Source organism: Triturus cristatus, chromosome 11 (genome assembly GCF_964204655.1).
Source record: "Triturus cristatus chromosome 11, aTriCri1.1, whole genome shotgun sequence".
NCBI lineage: Eukaryota > Metazoa > Chordata > Amphibia > Caudata > Salamandridae > Triturus > Triturus cristatus.
This window is the reverse complement of record NC_140594.1, coordinates 111,464,032-111,483,394: the sequence shown is the minus strand read 5'-3', so window position 1 is coordinate 111,483,394 and position 19,363 is coordinate 111,464,032. Positions and strand designations below refer to the sequence as shown.

Below are 19,363 nucleotides of genomic sequence, written 5' to 3'. Positions count from 1 at the left end.
TGTACGTCATCTATAGTCCTATGTATGTTTAGAATCAAGCTACAGTGTAGGTAATGCTCGGAGATAAAGTGTCAGGAGGACATGGCAAGGGTAAGTGGGAGAAAACCAACCGTACGGACTCTAGAAATTTTGATAACATAGGGCACTTGGAGATGTGCATATTTATATTAAGTATTTTATCACAGAGCCATGGGATCTTACGTGATATTAAAAAAACATTACTCAATAAAATTTACACCAATGCTGGGGAAGGCTACTAACTGGTTGGTAACTTACATTCGTGTTTGCGTGAATTTCAGTTACTTGCTGTAAAATACCTCCATGGCCCCTCATCTTGACATCACAAAATGTGTTATTGCATGTAATTCTTTAGACTATTCCATGCTAAGAAAGTCACCTACCTGCAATACTGGATGTTTAACATGGTGCTTCAAATCACATTTCTGATGTTTCTAAGCGCTCTAAAGGGGGTTTCTAAGACCCAAATGATGGTACAGCTTAAAAAAGGGCATCATCTATAGAGTAATGCACAGGGTCATGTCCTCAGATGTCCTAAAAAGCATCTTGCAATACTAACAATAAGAATGATTTGGGAAGGATAACACTATATGCTAGAAAATACTTCATAATCATATAGAAACTGAATGAATGTCAAAGTATTTCATAAATATCAAAATTGGTCAGTCTAATATACACACCTGTTAATCATTCATCACAAACCCCATTTCAACCATAGGCAGATTTAAACTACACCAGCAGAGTAGCGTAATTTTCTTTTTATTTCACTCTGCCCACCCAGGGCTCGCACAACTCATTGCACTAACTAATGCTATATTGTTTACTAACCACAAAACCCCTAGTAAGAGGGTAATGATGTATTGGCAAGGACTACAGCATCAACCACAGTCATGTTGACAACTTATTAACTCTAGAAGCAAGAATCAGTGTGAAGGAGCCAAGCAACCAACGGAAGGCCGGGTTAATAGAGAAACCAACAATTTCTTCAAGTGTCCTTTACTCTTACATTAACCCTTTGCATTGGTTGATCTGCAAGAGTATATGAATCCAGCATTTGCATAAAACATCCTCCAACCTCTTTTCACACCCTGTTTATTAAACACATAAATGTTTATCGTTTTTCTGCACTTATGAGCACTACTAAATTATCTGCTGCCAAGAGACTGGTAAATGCTGGCTGCAGTGCTAGTGAAAATGTTACACTGCTGTGTTATTTTAGAATACCTTCATTTTAAAAATTGGATTTTTACTCTTACTGCATGTATTATTTTTCCTAAAACTGTCCGGATGAATCTCAAAACGACATTTTATCAATGAATCTAATGCACTAGTCTTGAACATCATCAAACCTACAGACTGCACACTGAAATGCACACCAGGGATTGACAGCCTAAGTCCCATTCACTACCTAAAACCAGTGAGCTCTTACCCGCCACAAAGGGAATCCAACAAGCTTTAAAGCTGCAGAATCCTAATCAACCTTTACAGTCTATTCAGCTAGGGTCTAGCATGCATGTGCTTTGCGTATAATCGATAGAGATGCAAAAGAAACAGGATCAATATCTTGAGACAAGGAAAAAAGTGAATAATCGGAACTGGTAATGTGAATTCAGAAATAAAATCCTGGAAGATGGGACTTGGCTAGAGTAAAATGCTTCTATAACCAGTGCAAAAAAGTAGAAGAGGAAATAAGACTGCCCTGAGGCATGAAAAAAAATAACATACTTGCAGGTGCGGTCACCCCTGCCATGTTATGGGGGGCCATTACGGAGGTGCCAGGCTGCTGCTGCTGCTGTTGCTGCTGCTGCTGCTGCTGCTGCTGCTGTTGTTGTTGTCCAGGGAGGTTCATTTGCTGAGTCATCTGTCCCAAACCAGCCATTCCACCCATTGGCGCTCCTGGTGGCCTAACATTCATGCCCATGCCAGGTGCACCTGCTGGGGCAACCCCTGTTAAATTCTGGAGGGCATTCATGGGATCTGTAAAAAAGAAAAGAAAATGACAGTCACCATCATACGAAGCCAGCAATTTTTTCGGTTAACTACAACATCTCATAGAAAAATAAAATGAAAGACTTTGCAAGGGGATATTAGAAAGTGGCCCAGATATTAGTTACGCTGAGAATGTCTCCTGTAGATTACAAATGCGGCCTTTCCATCATACAACATTTAGACACTATTCGAGTACAACGCAAACCGACCAGACTTAAAGCACACTTTGACAGAAAGAAATAGAGCAATCTGAAAGAAAAGAGATAAAGCAGTCCATTTGCTAGACCAAAACCATGAAAACAGCCTCTCGGATCTTCAATTATTTTCCTAAGTACAGCTGGTCTGATATCATGGGGAAGTAGGATTTCTTCCTCAAACGCACCTTTTCTCACAGATATATTTGCCCTCCCATGGTGTTAAAGTAACAGGATATAAAGATTTGAGCTAAGAGCTATTCACTCAGATATTCAAGGCTTAGAGGAGTGATAACAGTTGTATAAAAAAAGCCACTTAAGGTGTCTGATGGCATGAGATACAAGGGCACACAAAAAATCTTGCTATGCATGTGAAACGAGGAGTGCAGCAGTGCGACTGTAAAGCAAGAAGGAAAGGAGTGAATGTGATTAAGAGAACAGAGGAAAGTATTAAACAAACGATTTGGGAATGGACTGATGGTAACCCTGCTCAACTGCGAGAGAAAAACAGAACGTCAAGAATAAAAGGAGAAAGGTTTAAAAAAAGGCTGAACTTAGGGAGTCATTCACGCGGCTGACAGAAGTACAAAAGTGTACAGAAGGAAAATGCTACTTACCCAGTACATCTGTTCTTGGCATGTAGAGCTGTAGATTCACATGCTTTGCATAAGTCTGCCATCTAGTGTTGGGTCCTGATTTTTGCACTTATTTTCCTTCGAAGAAGTCTTTTCCAGTCACGAGGTAGGTGACTCCTTTCAGTGAGTGCTCAGGAGCATCGACTCCATTGTTAGATTGTTCTCACGCAGGTGGTGAGAATAAAGTTACTAAGAGTAGAATAGAGATGTCCATGTGTACGTATCTAAGTAAGATATTACTGCAACGGGTATAGGTACCCGGGTGGGCGCATGTGAATGTACAGCTCCACATGCCAAGAACAGATGCATACTGGGTAAGTAGCATTTACCGTTCGAGGCATGCGAGTTGTAGATCACATGCTTCGCATAGACTATACAGCAGTAATCTCCCAAAGTGGTGGCTAATCTGTAACTTTTGCAGTGGTTTGAAAGCGTGTACATAAAACTGCTTGGCCTACATTAGCTTGTTGTCTAGCTAACATCTACACAATAGTGTTTTGTGAGGTGTAGACAATGTTGCAGCTTTACAGATGGTGATGTTTCCTAAGAAAGCCATAGAAGCCCCTAGTTTTTGAGTGGAATGCGGCAGGGGGGGTGGTTCGGGGGGTTATAATATATATTTTTTTTTTGCTGTTTATTTATCAGCTTGCAGCATCCAATTACAAAGTTCCAAATATTAAACACAGCCAGTATACAATGTCTATATAATATGCCAGCATTTTTAAAGATACAGAACAGAGCATAAACGGAACCCACCCCCCCCTCCAACCCACGATTACCAAATCTACAACCATGTTTGTCGGACATATTGCAATTTACACATCAGTCTAGACATTGTTCATGAATTGTAATAGGACATAGAGTCTATATCGCATACGCAATTATGCATTATGCCAGCTGCAAGTCAGGGTTTCCAAGTAAGAACACGGATAGCAGAGTCCAAAAGTCTTTAGGCCTGGAGGCTTCAGGCAGTTCCTCTGCATATTTACCCAGCTGCTCTCTACAGTAAACTAAATCCCGGACCAATTTCTGAACAGTTGGGGTGGCCCTGGCGCACCAACATTGCGCCACTGCCCACTTGGCAAACAAAGTTGAGATTGCAACAAGTCTTCTATTAAATGGCTTAAGCTTCTTAACCAAACCCAGTAAACATAGTTTTGGAGTGCAGGCCACCTGTTCTAGAACAACCTCGGTAAGCACCCTCGTAACGCACTTCCAGAATGTATATATTTTAGCGCAACTCCATGGAGGTGCATAAAGTCTGCATCATCCTGCTCACATCTTATGCATCTCGCAGTGTCCCTCAGGCCAAATTTCTGCAATCGACTTGGCGTATAGTTGGTGCAGGTACTTGAAGTGAATGATGCGGAGATAATTTGCAGTGAGGCTGCCAGTCAATTCACAGCATGAATACCACTGTTCAAATGTCACTGGGGATCCAAGCACTGCATTCCATTTTTAAGCCAAGGAGATTCAAGGACTTCATGCTCTCTCATAGAAGCATTATACAATTTTGTTATCAACCCACTACTTTCTCCCCCCACCAGCACCACCTGCAGCGCTTTCATTACTTTTGGCTGTGCTGGAAAGTCAGGGAAAATAGACCTGAACGCCTGCTGCACCCAGACATATGTCAAGCCCAGCATCATGTGGTATTCTTGCGCAGCTTGCACCTCTGCTAACTATTCGAACTGACCATTCTTGTATAGATCTCCAAGCTACCCAACGCCCGCCGCCCACAGTACCCTCAAAGGTTCCCGCTCTTGTGTCGCAGATATACCCAGAGGCTTAGCAATCAGCAATGCCGGGACATATAAATAGTACAGCCGTGCCCGCTTAGCCAAAGCCTTCCATGCTCAGGCAGTGCATTTAACAGAGTTAATTTCGTTCCTCGGGCCTCCCCTCCCTCCCGACAGCGTAGCCGGAACCAATGGGATCGGGGGCACAGTGTCAGCTTCAATCGCAACATGCGGCAGGTACCCCTTCGGAAAGAACCAATAATGCGCAAGCTACGACTGAGCACATAGATAATATAAACTTAAATCAGTGTGAGATTCTGCAGCTCTACATGCCAAGAACAGAAGCATACTGGTAAGTAGCATTTTCCGTTGAGGCATATGAGCTGCAGAATTCACACTGTGCATAGGCTGTAAAGCAGTGTCTCCCCTAGCGGTGGTCACCTGCATCTGTAGCAGTAGTTTGAAAAAGTGTTTTAGGAACAGCCTGGCCTACTGAAGCTTGTTGCTTCGCCTGCACATCTACACAATAGTGTTTGGTGAAGGTGTGTGTGATACACCATGTTGCTGCCTTACAAATGTCTTCTAGGGGAATGTTCCCCAAGAATGCCATGGAAGCCCCTAGTTTGTGTGTTGAGTGCGCTCTAGGGGGAATTGTCAATGTTAGTTTAGCTTTCTGGTAGCATATTTGAATGCATTTAACTATCTACCTGGCACTTCCGGCTTTGGAGATGGTATTGCCTTTATGAGGGGGAGAGAAAGCTACGAACAATTGGTTTGTTTGTCTGAAAGGTTTAGTTTTATCAATGTAATAAAGTATAGCTCTTTTGACATCAAATGTGTGAAGAGCTCTCTCTGCTATGGAATCTGGGTTTTGGAAAAACACTGGTAACTCTACAGATTGATTAAAGTGAAAAGCAGAGATTACTTTGGGAAGGAATTTTGGATTTGTCCTAAGAACCACCTTGTTGCGATGTATTTGTACGAATGGTTCTTGTATGGTTTAAGCCTGGATCTCACTCACTCTCCTGTGAGAGGTGATTGTGACAAGGAAAGCTACTTTCCAATGAAGGAACTGCAGTTTACATTTGTGTAGAGGTTAAAATGGGGGACCCATGAGTCTAGTAAGGACAATGTTTAGATTCCACACTGGAGAGGGTGGCAGTGTAGGAGGAATTCTTTTTTTAAGGCCTTCCATAAAGGCTTTGATAGCGGGTACTCTCAAAAATGATAAAGGTTGTCTGTTTTGTAGGTAGGCGGCAAGGGCAGCCAGATGTAATCTTATAGATGAGTATGCTAGATTGCATCTTTGTAGATGCAGCAAATAACGAATGATGTTCTGAATTGAAGCATCTAGCGGGTCAATTTTGTTGTTATTGCAGTAAATGACTAATCTTTTCCATTTAGCTGCATAGCAATCTCTAGTAGTGGGGTGCCTGGCTTCTTTAATAATGTTCATACAGTCTGGTGGAAGATTGAGGTAACCGAACTCTAGGACTTCAGGAGCCAGATTGCTAGATTCAATTGTGCTGGATCTGGGTGCCTTATCTCTCCATGGTTCTGCGTCAGCAGGGTTGGGGAGAGACGTAGTTTTTGGTGCGGAACTGAGTTCGAGGAGTGTTGTGAACCATGGTTGCCATGCCCATGTGGCAACAACTAGGATCATCTTGAGAGACTGTTTGAGCTTGCGTACGATTAGTGGAATGAGCGGAAGTGGAAAAGCGTAGGCAAATCTGCCTGACCAGTTCATTCATATTGCATTGCCCTTGGACAACGGGTGTTGGGAACCGGACGGCGAAGGTTGGGCATTTCGTTTTTTCGTGAACAATGTCCCGGGCACAGGTTATGAGGATGTCACACTGGTGGAAATGTCTCGTAAAGTCACAATTCTAGTGGTCGACACCAGAGTAGAGTAGTCTTTCAAAAGTATTTATTTAAGCAACAACAAAAACAAACAACCAGCCGACACGTGTTTCGTCACACGAGGGAGGTATCCCATGACTCTTCAGGGCTGTGAGTCAGTGTTTAAATGGACGTGACATCACCCGGCCAACAAAAGGATAAGAACCGGCCGTAGTGATACAGTGGAAGGTGTGGGGTCCTCTTAGGTGGAGGCACAAGGGCGAGTAAAACCTCAGTGAAGCTCGCGGAGCGTGAAACATGGACTATTGGAGAAGTGGATTGGTTGAAAACTGGACTCGAGGGGGTGACTTCAAGCCTGGCGAGCAAAAGATTCTAGAAGAGATGTTAGTTGGTAAAAGACGGATGTGCTGTGTCAATATAACATGTATAAAAAAAGATCATTGGAAGTCCAGTGTCTAAAATGTGCGGGAGGCGGGTACGATGGCCAACTGCACTTTGCACGAAGCGGGACGTTTCCGGGTGCGTTTTCGGGTGTGGCGAACAGATCTATGTCTGGGTGGCCCCACATGTGGCAAAGGGGCTGAAGAACTTGCGGATGAAGTTCCCATTTGTGTATTTGCTGAGTTTGACAACTCAACAGATCTGCAATCAGATTGTTCACTCCTTTAAGATGTTCTGCCAGAAGATATATGTTCCGTGGAATGGCCCATCTCCATATACTTTGCGCTAGATGAGACAGCTGCAAAGAATGTGTCCCTCATTGTTTCTGTATGTAATACATTTCAGTCATATTGTCGGTGTGGACTAGGACAGCCTTGTTGAGAAGATGTGCTAGGAATGACTAACGCTAGAAAGACCACCAGTAATTCTAGGTGATTGATGTGGAGCACTTTTTTTTAAGTGGTCCACCTTCCCTGAATTGTGCGGTTTAGGAGATGGACTCCCCAGCCGGTGAGTGATGCGTCCGCTGTTAGCACTATCTGTGGACTGACTCTAGGAACGGCCGCCCTCTGGAAAGGATTTGTGTGTTCCACCACTGCAGAGAGCAACAAACACCAGATCTGTAAGTTGACCTTGAGGCTGGTTCCACTGATGTGCTAAGCATTCCTGCAGAGGGCGCATCTGAAGTCTTGCGTGAGGCACAATGAAAATGCAAGAGGCCATCATTCCTATGAGCTGCATAAACACTCGAGCTGGGAGAGTCTTGGGGTTGAAATTTTGTGATGCAGGTTTGCATACTAGCAATCCTGGTTGGATTGGGGGTATGCTAGAGCTTTGGAAGTGTCTATTGTGGCTCCTAGATACTGATTAAGGTAGGAGGGCTGAAGGTGCGACTTGGTGTAGTTTATTGTGAACCCAAAGTCGTGTAGTAACTAAATCGTTTGGCAAGTGTGGTGAACACACTGGCTGTTTGACTTGACTTTTATTAGCCAGTTGTCCAGGTATGGAAACACATGGATCCGCTGCCTTCGCAGGTGTGCTGCTACTACCGCAAGATACTTTGTGAATACCCTGGGTGCTGTGGTGACTCCAAATGGGAGAACCTTGAACTGATAGTGTTGGCCGTCCTCTGTAAACCTTAGATATTTCCTGTGAGCAAGGTGTATGGGAATATGGAAGTAGGCGTCCTTGAGGTCTAATTTGGCAAGGATGTCGCCTTGCTGAAGCAGTGGAAGGACTTGTTAAAGAGTGATCATGTGGAAATGATCTGACTGTATGTAGAGATTGAGAGGTTATAAGTCCAGTATTGGTCTGAGAGTCCCATCCTTTTTGGGGATTCGGAAATACAGGGAGTAGACCCCTGTTCCTTGATGCTCTATGGGGACTGGCTCTATTGCATGCTTTTGAAGCAGTGAAAGAACCTCCTGTTTGAGGAGCGTTCGCTGTTCCGCATACATTGAACGCTGTTTGGGTGGTATGTTGGGGGAGTTGCATTAAGTTCCAGGCAGTAACCATACTGGATAATTTGTCTTACCCACCTGTCTGTAGTGATGGAATTCCAGACAGGTAGAAACTGTGAGAGTCTCCCTCCGACTAGAGTGGAATGGTCTGGAGGGAGTGGAGGGACGTCACTGTCTGTTAGTGGGAGAGGCGCGAGTGTTGTTACCTCTGCCTTTTCCCTTGTTGTTATTTCCCCTGTATCTCTAAAATATCCTCTGATGGGGGATGTTCGTGTGGGATTTTTATAGGAGGAAGAGGCAGTGTCTGTACTGATGGTTTTTGATGCACCTCTATAAAAGGAGCAGCAATAATAATAATCCTCATTTGTAAAGCGCGAACAATCACTCATAAGGGTCTCTAGGCGCTGGGGGCCGTCAGGAAGATTAAGCATGCTATTGCCCAGAGTCACATGGTGCTGGGCTAATCTGCCGCCGGCACCGGGGATTGAACCGTGATCCCCAGCTTCCGGAGTCAGTCGCCCTGGCTGCGGAGCCACACCTCTTCCCCAAAAGGAGCCTCGTGTAGATGGAGACTAATGCTCCCTGGATTTTGTAGTCTCAGTCTTTTTTCATTTTCTAAAGCTGAAAGAGAAGTGCAATACAAATCGCAGTGTAGTGGATGTTGCATTACAAGAAAAGACAAACCTAACACCACAGCCTCGGCAGGAGGCAACAATCCCAGAGTACCCGACCGCCCGCCACCAACTCCCCAATTAGGGTGAGGAACCGACCCCACCCACCCAAGGGAACCGCCAATGGAAAGGGGAAACACAGAGACAAGGAGGAGGCATGGTTGCGCCCGGCGTACACCCCTGCCGTAGAGACAGGGGTGGCCAAGCCATAGGTGTGGCGGACAACAGTTTTAATTGAAGATGGACAGTTGGGGCGCCTAAGGAGCATGTGCCCAATGTTAAAAGCAAAAGATAAGACAGGAGGTCTGAAATGAAAGCTGAAAGCAGAGCATAGGGCCGAGGAATTAAGGAGGAGGTTGAAACAGGAGCAATGGGAAGCCCCATGGCCTTTGGCGAGCCCCCGGGCCCCGCGGGCAACAAGTGGGAACTTAACAGTAGGGGGAAGAGACTCAAAGTGCCAGGGGCAGAGCAGGGCTCAGCCATGAAGGACAGCCTTACAGAAGAGGGAACAGCATGCAAAGATACAGTAACGGAGGTAAAAAGAATCATTATTGCTCAGGTCGCAGTCAGCGCCGGCCCGGGAGCTGGATGGGGAAGAGCGTTGAGCCCGGTCAAGTTTCTTCGCTTGGCCCAACACAGCCTGTGGCTTTGTGAAGATTTGCATTTTGGAGCCCAGCCTGACCCGCAGCTTAGCAGGGTATGCCAAGGAGTAGGATATATCATGTTTTTGAAGTATTCGCTTGGCAGGTAGGAATTCGCGGCGGGCGGCCTGCACCGCCATCGTGTAGTCGGGAGAGAAAGCCAGAGAGTTCCCTTGATGGCAGATTTCCCCCTTCTCCCTGGCAGCACAGAGGACAGCGTCACAGTCCCGAAAGTTCAACAGCTTGGCGATGATGGGTCGAGCCAGCAGTCCAGGAGCAGATCGAGGGCCGAGAGAGCGGTGGGCTCGCTCGACAATGAAAACAGGGGAAGAGGACCTCCCCAAAGAGATCACGGATGAGTTGCTCCACAAAGTCCTCCATTTTGGCGATGTTGGAGGATTCGGGCACGCCCGTAATGCAAAGGTTGCTCCTACGGGAACGCGCCTCCAAATCCTTGTTCTTATTCTTAATTAGCTCGAGAATCTTGTCAATTTGTATGAGCTTACGATGGTCCTGCATCGCAGCGACCTCAGTGTCCGAAACCCTCGCCTCAACCTGGGTCAGATGTGTGTCATGTGAGTACATCCGAGCCTTAACAGTGTCCAGTCGGGCCAACAACAGATCGACTTGAGTGGCGATACCCTAGACTGCGGTGTTGACGTCCAGCATGGTCAGGCAGGCCTCAGTCAGGGTGGCAGGATCGCCCGTATCAGCAGCAGCCCCGTCCTGCCGTGTTTGCCAGCATTGCTCAAAGGCAAGCTTGGGTTGTTTGGGGTCTGCTTTCCCCCATGGCCCGGCACAGCCGTGTGGGCAGAGGCTGCCAAGAGTTGAGTTGGGAGACCAGGGCGGCGGCTCAAGGCGGGGCAAACAGAGGCTGAGGTATGCCGCGGGAGGTGAGTTGAGCAGCGCGGCCAGCGGAGGTCCCGCTGGAGGAGAAAAGCGAAAAGGTGGAGGGCCAGCCAACGGATCTGGGTCGCCAGGTCAGGGCCAGCATGGAAGAGCCACGATGAACCAGGGTCCCTCAGGTGGGCGGAATACAGCCGGAGCCAGATTGGGGAAATGTAGGGCTGTCACAGGCGAGGCGTACAGTCCAACAGCCCCGGCCGGCCACCCCCGCAGTGCTCGGCGTGGGAGGCCGCGCAGGGCGGAAGCAAAGAGTGGCCATGCAGGGGAATGCAACCAACCAGCGAGCGGCCGGAGCACCCACAGGGCCGACACTGCACAAGGCCCCGAATTGGTGGAGAGGCCTCTTGCCAAGGAGGATTCGGAGGCGCTGGAGCACTTGGTAGATGGCGGTAGAGGCAGTGAAGCGGGTCCCCAGGACTTGGAGGAAAGGAGGAGCCAGCAAAGCAGGTCTGGTGCGCCGCAGAGGTAGATCCAAAGCGCCACCAGGAGTCTGCGCCGGCGGGGGCAAAAACAGCAGGAGTCACGGGGGGCGCACCGCCCACGTCGCGGGGCCTCAAGGGAGCGACGAAGGGCAACAGGCAGGGGTGGCATCAGATGGCGCCCAAGCGGAGAGAGGCTCAGGCCCTGCGGTACGACGCGCGCGCTCCCTACCCCGCCGCGTGGAGCCCCCGCAGCGACACGACTCACCGGGTCAGGAGAGGCAGGGTGGCAGGCTGGGTCCGGAGAGGCAAACCGGGCCTCGGGGAACAGCACGGTAGAGGCAGCAGATCTACAGCACCACAGCAGCTCAACTCGAGACGCCAGATGCACGTCAGCCGGAAGGCCTCACCACAGCGTCAGGCCTCAGCGGCAGATCTCGGTGTGGCGGCGGCAGCAAAAGCCCGAAGGAGGGTCAATCAGCGCCCCCAGGTAAGGAGAGTCAGGATATCATGGAGCACCGATGTCTGCAGGATTATGGCAGATTTACAGGCTTGGCCGGCAGAGCCCACTCAGAGTGCGGCCATCTTGCAGCCGGCTAAGCCACGCCCCTCAACCTCCTTAATGAAGTTCATACAGTCTGGCAGGAGATTGAGGTAACCAAACTCGAAGACTTCAGGAGCCAGATCGCTAGGTTCAGTTGAGCTGGATCTGGATGCCTCATCTCTCCATGGTTCTGCGTGAGAAGCTTTGGGGAAAAGGTGCAACTTTTGATGTGGAACTACTGAGAGTTCCAGCAGGGTTGTGAACCATGGTTGCCGGGCCCATGTTGGAGAAACTAAGATCCTTGTGAGAGATTGTTGTTTGAGCTTGCGCACAAGTAATGGAATGAGCGGGAGAGGCGGAAAAGCATACGCAAATCACCCTGACCAGTTCATCCATTTCGCATTGCCTTTGGACAATGGGTGTGGGTACCTGGAGGCAAAGCTTGGGCATTTTGTGTTTAAATGTGTGGCGAACAGATCTATGTCTGGGTGGCCCCACATTTGCAAAAACGGGTAAAGAACTTGCAGATGAAGTTCTCAATTGTGGATGTGTTGTTTTGGACGACTGGGCAGATTCGCAATCTGATTGTGTACGTACCCCTGGAAGATGTTCTGCCAAGAGGTATATTTTTTGAGGACTGGCCCATCTCCATATGCTTTGCGCTAGGCGTGAAAGCTGCAGAGTGTGTACTCCCTGTATTTGTACATAGTACATTGCGGTCATATTGGCAGTACGGACCAGGACAGCTTTGTGTCGAGAAAAATCGCTAGTAGATCGAGGTTATTGATGTGGAGCAGTTTCTGTTGATGGGTTTACATACGCTGAATGGTGTGGTTTAAGAGATGAGCTCCCCAGCCGGTGAGCGATACGCCTGCTGTTAGCACTACCTGTGGAACCGGGTCTAGGAACGGCCACCCTTTGGAAAGGTTTTGTGTGTTCCACCACTGGAGAGAGCGATGTGTGCGGCTGCCCACCAACACCAGATCTGTAAGCTGACCTTGCGCCTGGTTCCACTGATGTGCTAAATATTCCTGTAATGGACGCATTTGGAGTCTTGCAGGAGATACGATTAAAATGCAAGAGGCCATCATCCCAATTAGTTGCATAAACAGTTGAGCTGGTAGTGAGTGTTGAGGTTGAAATTTTGTTATGAGAGCTTGCATGCTGGCTATCCTAGCTGGACTGGGGTATGCAAGGGCTTTTGAAGTATTTATTGTGGCGCCTCGATACTGTTGGGTGTTGGACGGTGGAAGATGTGACTTGGTGAGGTTTATTGTGAATCCTAGGTCATGCAGCAGCTGGATTGTTTTGTGTGTGGTGCACACAATCGCTGCGTGACTTGGCTTTTATGAGCCTGTCGTCGAGGTACGGAAATACATGAATGTGTTGTCTTCGCAAGTGAGCTGCTACTACTGCGAGACATTTTGTGAAGACTCTGGGTGCTGTAGTCACTCCGAATGGGAGCACTGGTAGTGCTGACCGTCCACTACAAACCGTAGATATTTCCTGTGAGCAGGGTGAATAGGAATGTGAAAGTAGGCATCCTTGAGATCTAGAGTGGCAAGGATATCGCCATGTTGGAGCAATGGGCGGACCTGTTGGAGAGTGACCATGTGAAAGTGGTTGGATTGTATGTACAGGTTTAATGGTCTGAGGTCTAATATTGGCCTGAGAGTACAATCCTTTTTTGGGATGAGGAAGTAAAGGGAGTAAACCCCTGTACCTTGATGGTGTATGGGAACCGGCTCTATTGCGTGCTTTTGTAAGAGAGAAAAAATCCCTTGTTTCAGAAGTGTGAGATGTTCTGTGGACAATGGACGTTTTTTGGGAGGTATGTGTGGAGGAGGAGAGGTGAGGACTAGGCAGTAACCATACTGCATAATTTGCCTCACCCACCTGTCTTGTGGTGATGGCATTCTAGACAGGTAGGAAATGTGACAGTCTTCCCCCGACTGAACAACTCCGGTCGGGGGAAGACTATCACATTTGGTCTGGGGGGAGTGGAGGGAAGTCACTGTTTTGTGGTAGGGGAGGTGTGGGTGTTATTACCGCGGCCTCTTGCTTTGTTGTTATTTCCTCTGTAACCCCCTCCCCCTTTAAAATATCCTCTGTTAGAGGAAGTTTGAGTGGGGCTTTTGTAGGAAGAAGTGTTGTCTGTCCCAATGGTTTTGGAGGCGCCCCTATAAAAGGAGCGACGAAAGGAACCTCTAGTTGTTGGCGACTGTAAGGCCCCCATGGACTTAGCTGTGTCAGTGTCTTTTTTTATCTTCTCTAAAGACGTGTCTACAGTAAGTCCAAACAAGTGTTCTTGATCAAAAGGCTGATTAAAAATTTGAGACTGCACCTCCTGTTTAAAACCAGATATACGTAGCCATGCATGCCTGCGCAGTAAAATGCTTGTGTTAACAGCACGAAATGTGTCAGCTGCATCAAGAGCACATTTGAGAGAGGTGTTTATAATTAGCGTTCCCTCTTGTATGAGGGTGTTAGCTTTAGACTTGTATTGTTCTGAAGATGTTGCACGAGTGTCTCAAGCACATCATAATGTGCTCTATCATACATGGCCAGCAAAGCTTGGGCGTCGGCAATGCGCCAGTAATTTGCCTCATGTGACGCAACCAGTTTACCAGATGCGTCTAATAATTTAAATTCTTTATCCGGAGTAGGGGCATCACCTGTTTGGGAATTTGCCAGTTTACAAGCATTTGACACTACTAGAGAATCTAGAGGGAGCTGCCCCTTGATATAAGCTGGATCATTTGGAGCTGGTTTATATTTTTTTTATCAACCCTGGGGTTGATAACTGTAGCCTTGACAGGGTCTTTAAACACATCAGGGGCATGTTTAATCATACCTTTTAACATAGGTAAAGTATTTGTTCACTTTTGTGATTGTGTAAAAGTCTATAATAAAAGATCTTCCTCCAAAGGGTCGGAGTGTAATTCTACCCCATGATATTTGGCTGCTCTATTTATGAGTTGCGTAAAACCTATGTTGTCGTCTGGAGGGGATGGTTTAGATGGATATGAGTCTGGCTTAGGTATATCTGGGATTTTAGTATAATCCTTCCAAGGTTCAGGTGGAGAGATACTGTGGATATCAACATCGTCATCATCCCCTTGTGGGTCTCCATCCCCAACCCCAAAATCATTTTCATCATCTTGTGGTGCAGGTGAAGAAGGAAGCAGTGGAGAGTGTGCTGGAGAAAGTGGTATAGTTGTAAGATTTAGAGGAGGAGAGGAGGGTCTGAAAGGTGAAGTTGCTATGTCTTTCTTCTTTAAGGGTATCTCAGGTGCCTCTAAGGTGTCCAATTTCCTCTTTTTAGGTGGAATTGTGATGCCATGACCGGTAACAGGGTCAGTGTGTAGAGTTTTTTGTTTTGGATCCGAGGGATCTGGTTGAAACAGTTCTTTTGAGCAATTTTTTTTTTTTTTTTTTAGCACCGACGACTTTGGTTCCGAGTGGGGCTTTGGTTTAGGCTCTGTAGCTTTAGGAAGGGTCTTGGTCTCCTTATGCTTTGGTGGAGTTTGTGTACAAAATCTTTTTCAGCTCTGAAGATTTATGGACTTTTTTCGGTTCAGAGGGCTTGTCCTCGGTGTGTTTCGGTGCCGAAGCGCTCAGTGTCTAAGCCGTCATCGGAGTCTATAGAACAGGGCGTGACACGGTCTCTGGTTTCGGCTTTTGTTTCGGTGCCAGAGATGGTTTTCCGGTAACGCTGTGTGGCTGGCTCGATCCAGAGCCGCCTGAAGGCTTGTCTCTGGACTTCGGAGCCCGGCCCGAGGGCGGGGTATCTGAAGTACTATCGCGGTGTCGACCTGAGCCCTAAGGTGCCACCGGAGCCTTATATTTCATTTTAGATAGTGAAGGGGACTGGATCTGGGTACTCACGATCCGTTGACCTGGAGTAACCGTCTGATCCTTCGCATCTGACTCGTCTGCCTCGGAGACGCTGATGTCTTCATCCTCCAGTTCTTGTTCTTCTGGAACATCGGCCCTGCATCGAAGATGTCGTCTGGCACCAAGATAGTTGATCGAGACATTACGTGACGTCGACCCCAGCGATCACGTATGGTTTTCTTTGATCTGAAGGAGGCACAGGCCTCGCAGTCTTTGTCCTCGTGTTCTGGAGTGAGGCCAAGGTTACAGGCCTTGTGGAGATCAGTGTGTAGGAATTTAGAACCTCACAGGGGGCATTTTTTTTAAATGGAGTGCTTTCCAATGACTGCAGGGCCTGATGGTGCAGATAGGCCCAACGGGCTGCGTCGACGACCGGAATCGAAGGTCTTGATGAATTTTTGGGATGCGCTTCGAAGGGGAACACGATCGAAACAATCCCATCGAGCGATGAGGGATTGCGCGTCGAAGGGGGAATCGAGTACGATACCGACCCGGAGCGCAGCAATTTACATCCGAACCAAATGGCGGAAAACAACAGTCAGGATAGATTCGATGCCCATGAGCACTATCGTCCTAAGGAGGAGTCACCTATCTCGTGACTACAAAGAACTTCTTCCAATACAACAAAGTCCAAACATCCGAGCCCAACACCAGATGGCGTTCTACGCACAAGTATATATTCTGCAGCTCATATGCCTCGAACACATATTCCCACTGCAAGGAGTCAAATGCTTTTGCTGCATCAAGCAGCACTGTCACTGCCTTAAAATCCGAGTAATGCAAGGCTGCAAAGATGGTGCGCAGGTTATGTGTCGTGGACCTCTTGGGCACAAACCCTGACTGGTCTGGGAGAATGAGTTTGGGCACTAAAAGCTGAAGCCTGTTAGCGATTATTTTCGCTAGGATCTTAGCATCTTTATTGATAAGAGACAAAGGTCTGTATGATTCACAACTGTTTGCCGCTTTATCGGGTTTTAGCAACGTAATAGGAGTCTCTCTTAATGTGGGAGGTAGCTTCCCAGTATGGTATGCCTCTGCAAAGACATCTATTAGCCTAGGTGCTAGCTCATCTATATACGCCTTGTAAAACTCGCTTAGTAGCCCATCGAGGCCTGCTGACTTGCATGTGGGGAGGGACATTATAGCTACTTTGACATCCTCCACATCAATCGGTTGCGTCAGATATTCCCGCTGGCCCTCCGAGAGCCTACCGACTGCAATATCGTCCAAATATGTACAAATATCCGCCTCAGGCACTTGAGCCCTGACTCCATAAAGTTCAGAGTAGAAATCCAATACCCCACTACTTCTCTCCGGCATGGTATGTCACACCACCCAATCCCGGTCTAGTAATTCAGTGATGTTATCCTGACTCCTTAGCAGGAGTTATCTTCTTGGCCAATGATATGCTTGGCCTGCCACCCTCCCCATAATAACTTGCTTTACTCCTTCGCGATCTATGCATCATTTCCTGAACTACAGTCTCATTGTGCTCAGTCACTAGATCCCTGATGGTGGCAAGCATTTTCTGATACAGGGTGTTTCTCATACTCTTCGTTCCAGAGCCGAAATCCGTGTCGCCAGCTGACTTATTCTACGCCTTAGGTCCTTTAAAACACCCGCCTGTGCATTTATACATTCCCCACGGATTGTGACTTTGAAGGCCTCCCAGAGTGTCCCTGCACTGTCCAGTGAGCCCTCATTGTCCATAAAATAGTTTGATCGCAGTACCAATTGTGCTTCTGAACACTGTCTGCCAACGAAAGCTGCTGCAGTCTCCACCTAAACGGGGGTCTAACGCAATCAGGGATTTGCAGCTCGAGGAGTACAGGGGAGTGATCCGAGAGTGTCTTAGCCAAATGCCTCATCTGGACGGACCATGTGCATGCCACCTCAGACCCAAGCTAGTAGTCCAGCCGGGACCATGACCCGTGCACTAACGAAAAAAAGGTAGTCTCTCCTGTGACTCCGGGTGGCGGGATCTTCATATATCTTTAATGCCCCCTGCACTCATCAATCCAAGCAAAGTATCTGAGGCCTTATTCCCTCGTGCCCCTGCACCATCCAACCGATCCAAGCTAATATTAAAGTCGCCTCCCCATAATATCTCCACAGGGGGATACTTAGAGATACGACGCCAAACATCCATAAAAAAGGCGGGATCGTCCACATTGGGAACATATATATTGAACAGCAGAACCTTCACACCGCCCAATTTACTCAGGATTCTCTCCACCCTGCCCTGCTCCTCTGTCTCAAAGATAATCATAGTAAATGGCGCACCTTTCTTAATGAGAATCATCACCCCTCTAGCGTAAGAGGAACAGGGAGCAGCCACCTTCACCCTGGCCCAACGAACCCTGACATTTTTATCCGAAATCTTAGTTGGGTGGGTTACCTGTAGGAAAGCGACCTGCACATCAGACCTGTCCAAATATGCTAAAACAGAGCAAATTTTCTTGGGGCTATTGAGCACGTGTATGTTTCATGTGAGAAATTTTATGTTACAACCCAGTCCTATTACATATCAGATTGCAGTATTCATTGTCCGATTGTATTAAACATGTGAACTGCAAAGTTTGAGGCAATGCCCTTGCAGAGTTTCAAATGCCCACTTCCTGCCCCCCCGGCGATCCCTCCTCTCACTTCAGCACCTCCAAATTAATATGTCAAACATAAGGGGAACTCCCATGAGGGCGCGCCAGAGCGCTACCGACCGACTACCCACTGAGGCAGGAGGTGGCTGAGCAGCCCTATATCAAATTCTATAGCATGTCAATCATGTTCCAGGATGCCTGTATGCCTAGCCTAGTATTTCAATGCGCACCCAAACAGCCCAGACCTGTGATGAAAAAAAAGCCTAAGCAATAGGCTACTGTCTAAAGGTGTATCTTCTTGTTCATGCCGGTCACCTTGTCTTGCCAAGGATGAAACACGTGTATTACTACTCCGCATCGTCTGTAGCATTGGAGGGTTCACACCGCCGCCTTTTCAACTTTTTAGCATGATCGAGCGCAGCCTTCGGGTTAGTGAAAATCTTAGAGTCTCCCTCCTGGCCAATTCTGAGGCGGGCAGGATACAACATAGCATACGGAACACCCTCAGATTGCAATATTTTCTTCATAGTACCAAATTCCCTTCTTGTTGCCTGCACGGTTGTCGTGATGGCAAGATTGAAGGCCAGAGTGTTCCCCTGGAAGGCTATAGTACCTTTCTCTCTCGCCATCCGCAAAATGATATCGCACTCCTATAGTTTAACAGTCAGGCGATAATGGGGCGCGGCGGTGCCCCCTGGACCGGTCGCGCTGCCAGAGAGCGATGAGCGCGCTCAACAATCAGTATAGGGGACAAATTCTCAGGGCCAAAATGGTCTTTAAAACAGAGTCTCCATATATGTCTCCATTTTGCTTGTGTTGGTCAACTCAGAAAGGCCAGTAATTCTTCTGTTCTTCTGTCTAGACCTCGCTTCCAAATCCTCGTTTTTCGCATTTATGAGCGCCAACACTTTCTCCATACTCCGAGAATTACTCGATACCTAGCTTAGACCGTCCTCAGTGTTAGAGACTCTCTGCTCAACCTCCCCAATTCTGGTGTTTATTTTCTCTAGCTTGGTGGACATGTGGTCCATTCTTTGGTTTAACGCCTCAATCTTCCCATCGATAGATTGTAAAATGCGCTGTATCGCCGGGGCCGTCGTTTCGAGCGAGGGGGCAGCATCCCCCTGCACGTCAGCCGCGGAGTCTGATGCAGCCTTATTGTGTGTCCTACTAGGTTTCCGAATCTCAAAAGTAAGGCGAGGCAGAGATTTGTCTCCTTTTCCCATGGTTGCTGCCAGCTACGAATGTGCTGCGGCCTGGAAACACTACCACCTCAAATGCGCCAATAAGTCTATCCCCTACGAGCTTCTGCCTGACGTCGCAATTTTATTCAGCCATGTGAGTACTGGACT

The 19,363-nt window shown here is 47.6% G+C and overlaps 1 protein-coding gene across 2 annotated transcripts in view; it reads right to left on the bottom strand.

The window, feature by feature from the left end:
* Nucleotides 1-19,363, bottom strand: part of MED15 (mediator complex subunit 15) — a 723,364-nt gene that overhangs the window by 574,669 nt on the left and 129,332 nt on the right. For both annotated transcript variants that reach the window (XM_085634093.1, XM_085634094.1), the window contains exon 5: nt 1,744-1,995. In XM_085634093.1, coding sequence (XP_085490219.1) covers nt 1,744-1,995 — 252 coding nt within the window. The remainder of the gene's footprint in view (nt 1-1,743; nt 1,996-19,363) is intronic.